This window comes from Nematolebias whitei, chromosome 22, assembly GCF_014905685.2.
Source record: "Nematolebias whitei isolate Nwh7 chromosome 22, NemWhi1, whole genome shotgun sequence".
Taxonomy (NCBI): Eukaryota; Metazoa; Chordata; class Actinopteri; order Cyprinodontiformes; family Rivulidae; genus Nematolebias; species Nematolebias whitei.
The window spans coordinates 3,722,548-3,726,724 of record NC_056519.1 but is presented as its reverse complement, the minus strand read 5'-3'; the positions used below and the strand labels follow the sequence as shown (position 1 = coordinate 3,726,724).

The 4,177-nt window shown below is 42.2% G+C and overlaps 2 protein-coding genes across 2 annotated transcripts in view; one reads left to right on the top strand and one right to left on the bottom strand.

Moving 5' to 3' along the window:
* Window positions 1-4,177, top strand: part of LOC119428577 (synapsin-3) — a 108,852-nt gene that overhangs the window by 56,833 nt on the left and 47,842 nt on the right. The window lies entirely within an intron of this gene.
* The window catches only part of LOC119428584 (metalloproteinase inhibitor 3), a gene marked incomplete at its 3' end in the record, with an annotated part of 17,280 nt that overhangs the window by 5,673 nt on the left and 7,430 nt on the right, over window positions 1-4,177 (bottom strand). The window contains 2 exon segments of the mRNA XM_037696268.1: window positions 1,259-1,370; window positions 2,722-2,804. Of these exon segments, the coding sequence (XP_037552196.1) occupies window positions 1,259-1,370; window positions 2,722-2,804 (195 nt within the window).

Here is a 4,177-nt window from a genome sequence, read left to right as displayed (position 1 = left end):
TTGAACTAGTCTGTTGCCGCTTTAGTCTTTGAACTAGTCTGTTGCCGTTTTAGTCTTTGAACTAGTCTGTTGCTGTTTTAGTCTTTGAACTAGTCTTTTGCCGCTTTAGTCTTTGAGCTAGTCCGTTGCTGCTTTAGTCTTTGAGCTAGTCTGTTGCTACTTATATTTTTCAATAATGTCCTTTATTACTTTTACTTGTAGTTAACTTTTTGCTACCTTAGCTTTTTGCTTGCCCTTTGATACTTTAAGCTACCTTTTTGCTAATGTAGTTTTTAAGTTTCTTTTTACCATTAGCTATTGTTTTTCTGCCATTAGCTAGCCTTCTGATACTTTTAATTTTAATTATTGTTATTACTTTTGGCTTTAGCTGCTTGTTGCTCTACTCCTAATTGTTGAAAGTCTGTTCTGCAGTTTTGCTCTGAAGTATTTTGTTTGTACGTCAGACGTTCGACATTATCGGTGTTAAGTGAACCGACGGACTGGAAGTCATTTGTCAGAGTCTGAATCTAACGGTGGCCATCTTGTTAAAACAATGAAAACATTTGAAAGTCGTCCGCTCAGAGTCGCAGCCCTTTTGATTGTTACCGTTATTGTTACTTGTCACGGCCTCAGAGCTCGAGCAAAGATGCCAACAGCTCATCCCGGAGGCTCCGGTTGTTTGCAGGACTTTTTATAGACGCCTCGAGAGCAGAGAGAATCACCACATGATGTCACCTGGACTGGGTAAACACTGCAGCTGTTGCCTAGAAACATCCCGGCTCGTTGGCCTGATATGTGCGGTGGAGTTACAGGTCGGGACTTAGCGACACGTATATAAGCGAAGCGCCGCAGGGTCCAAAGTAAACGGCACCACCGTTGGAAATAGCAACTCATAAAACGCCCGTGTTGGAAAACGCTTCCTGCTGCCTGTTGATTACAGGAAGCTGGAGGAAGAAAGCTGCTGCTTCTGGACTGCGAAAATAAGGAAATTAAATCTGGTTTTATTTTTTAAAGCCTCTTGCTTTGCCTCCTGGTGCCGTGGCAATAAATAGAAGGAAAGTCCGTTGGGAGGACATGAGCGAGGGGCGGCCTTATAATAAACTCGTAACCCTGGTAGCTGAAAGTAAACAAGCTTTAGCTGCTGGAACTGGATCTTGTCTGCTGGTTTGGCATAGAAAACCAGTGGAAAAGAGCAAATTTTAGCTATACATTTGTAAACTAGGACGTTGGAGCCATTTGTGTCCAAACAGTGAGATGCGTTACCGTACGAAGGGCTCACCTGTGATCAGGTACTGGTACTTGTTGATGTCGAACTTGACTCCACACAAACTCTCCGAGGCGTCCGTGTAAATGTGCTGCACGTGCTGAACTTTATCAAATCCTTTGTACATCTGCAAGAAATCAACCAAAAGGAGAATTAACGAGGCCTCTCTGCTTTAAATACTAAACGATGTTTTTCAGGAAAGCCGCAACGACCCAGACTGTCTGGATTGTTTTTTTGTTTGTTGCGTAAAGTTCTTGAACTTTGAGCCTGAAGTCAGGTATTTTTGTTTCGTCTCCTCCTGACTGTTATTGGTCTGAGAACAACAGGAAATCCTGTTTAGACGCTCCCAGAAAAACAGAACAAACCGTTGCTCTGGCCATAAAAATGCAGCGCCGACAAGAAGCCAAACCGATTTCTCTCATGATTTTTTTTAAGTTCAAGAGAATTGGGCTTTTTACTAGTTTGGGTTCAAACAAGTAAAGGATGCCGTGAAGTGACCGGACTCTGGGTAAATGTTTACTCGTGGTGCGAGGAGTTGGGTTAAGCTGTAAGCCTGCTAATCCTCCGGCCTGGCTCCGGTCTGAGCAGCAGACCCACGTCAGCATCCGTCACCAATCTGCTCCATTATGTAAGAAGAGAAAGGAACGATTTCAAGCCAAGTGTCCCAAACTGCTTTGCAGCTGTTGCACAGAAGCTAAAGGGGGCGGAGAGACCCACATGTTTACCAAAGAGGTTGGATTCCCCTCGGTGAGAAGACTGAATATTAAACTAACGCTTGAAAACTAAAGATTTAAATGTTTCTGAAGGTTTCATTAAAATCTGTTCAGTGGTAAATATTTTGCTAACAAAGATGGTTGACAGCAACAGTTGTTGCCATTGTTTTCAGTAAAAATACTGTGCTGATCAAAGTGTGTGTGCTAAAGATGACCCTCAGCTACTATCACACAGAGCTTAAGCTCATCTGTTAAATTAGATACTTTTTTTTTCCTGAAGTCGGTTAGCTATGCTAAAAGAAGCAAAGCACTAGCTAAAGGAAGCAGAACGCCAGCCTAAAGCTAAAGGAAGCAGAATGCCAGCCTAAAGCTAAAGGAAGCAGAACAGCAGCCTAAAGCTAAAGGAAGCAGAACGCCAGCCTAAAGCTAAAGGAAGCAGAACGCCAGCCTAAAGCTAAAGGAAGCATAACGCCATCCTAAAGCTAAAGGAAGCAGAACGCCAGCCTAAAGCTAAAGGAAGCAGAACGCCAGCCAAAAGCTAAAGGAAGCAGAACGCCAGCCTAAAGCTAAAGGAAGCAGAACGCCAGCCTAAAGCTAAAGGAAGCAGAACGCCAGCCTAAAGCTAAAAGATGCAGAATGCCAGACCTGACAAGGCAAGGGAAACACTGCAGTTAGTGGATCATGAAGTATTTTGCTAACAGACAGGTAACATGAGAAGAATTGCAGCCGCAACAACGTATTTAAAGTAGAAAGCATCAAACTGACCTTCATTTGCTTCACCGTGTATCTCATTGTTCCAAAAGGCCCGTCGCTCAGCATCTTCTTCCCCACCACCTTCGCTCGGATCACTGTGAACGGAGAGGCAGCCATGTCAGTTCTGGGTGAAACTCCTCAAAGGATCAGCGTTAGGGTTTTAGACGCCAACGCAGTCAAAACATTTCATCTTTATTAGCATCCGAGATCAGGACCCACATCCAGATGTGTGCTGGGTGAAAACACCTGGCAGAGGACGTGGTTTGTTTGCTTTCTGCTGGGGTGAAGGAGCTTATTGTGAAAGACCCGGAACCAGGACTCATTATTTCACGTCTGGGTCTGCGGGTCCTGCATGAGACACCAGTCCTGCACGGTTCACCTGCAGACCAACAACCTGACAGACACAACTAAAAGAGTTTATCTGTCCCAGAGGAATTTCCTTCAAATATTTGTCCGGGGTTCGTCTGTGAAGGGAATCCAGAAAGGCAGACAGGAAGTAGTCACAGCGCGGCCACCCGAAAGCAGAAACCATTAGTTTATTCTGGACAGGAAGTACCGCGTCTGAGCCGTGAGTTTGTTGACGTAATCCTCTGGAGGTCGTCGTTCATGTTCAAGGAACGCGCTAAAAACAGACCAGAGCTATTTTTGTTTTAAAACACAAAGGACAACCAGAAAGACAAAGTTTGGAGTGAGAAAAACTGCATCTTCTGCAAAAATGGAGGGTGAATGCTGAAGAACAGCCGAAGAAGCTAAAACTGAGTTTTTGAAGCTAAAAGAATCAGGACACAAGCTTAAAGCTCAAAGATGAAAAAAAAACACTAGCTTACAATGCAGAACACTAGCTAAAAAAAAAAAAAGATTAAGTAAAAAAGCAAAAGGCTAGCTAAAGGCTCAAAGCAGCCTAAGGCTAGCTACAAGCAGCTAAAAAAAACACGAAAAGTTAACAGTTTGAACAGGCTAACTAGAAGCTAAGTTTAAAAAAATCTAGAAAGAATCTTTAAAATAGTGAAATACTGGCTAAAGGCATCAAAAGGCTATTTAAAAGCAAGAAATTGCTAACTACAAGTAGCGAAAGGCTAGGTAGAAGCAAAAGGCTAGGTAGAAGCTGAAATCAAACAGTTTTCTAATTAGGATTTTTTTTATTATGTTTTTGAACTGAAGAGATCTGAATGAATTTCTTTGTGAAATATATTTGTAAATAAAGTGAAATATTTAAAAAGTTCCAACTAATAGTCACAGCATCCATCTGCTGAATGAGCCGAATGTTTTGATATCTGAGCAGCTTAAAAAATCATCAATTATAGTTCGAATGAAAACTTTTGAAATATAAAAAAGATTAACAATCAAACCAAATGCTTCTAAATAAGTCCAGAACTGCGAGAAGTTTTATCTTGGTGTTTTAGCTGCTAAAGAGTTCAGATTGAAGTTTCGTGTTGGTGTTTTAGCTCCTAGAGTTCAGACTGAAGTT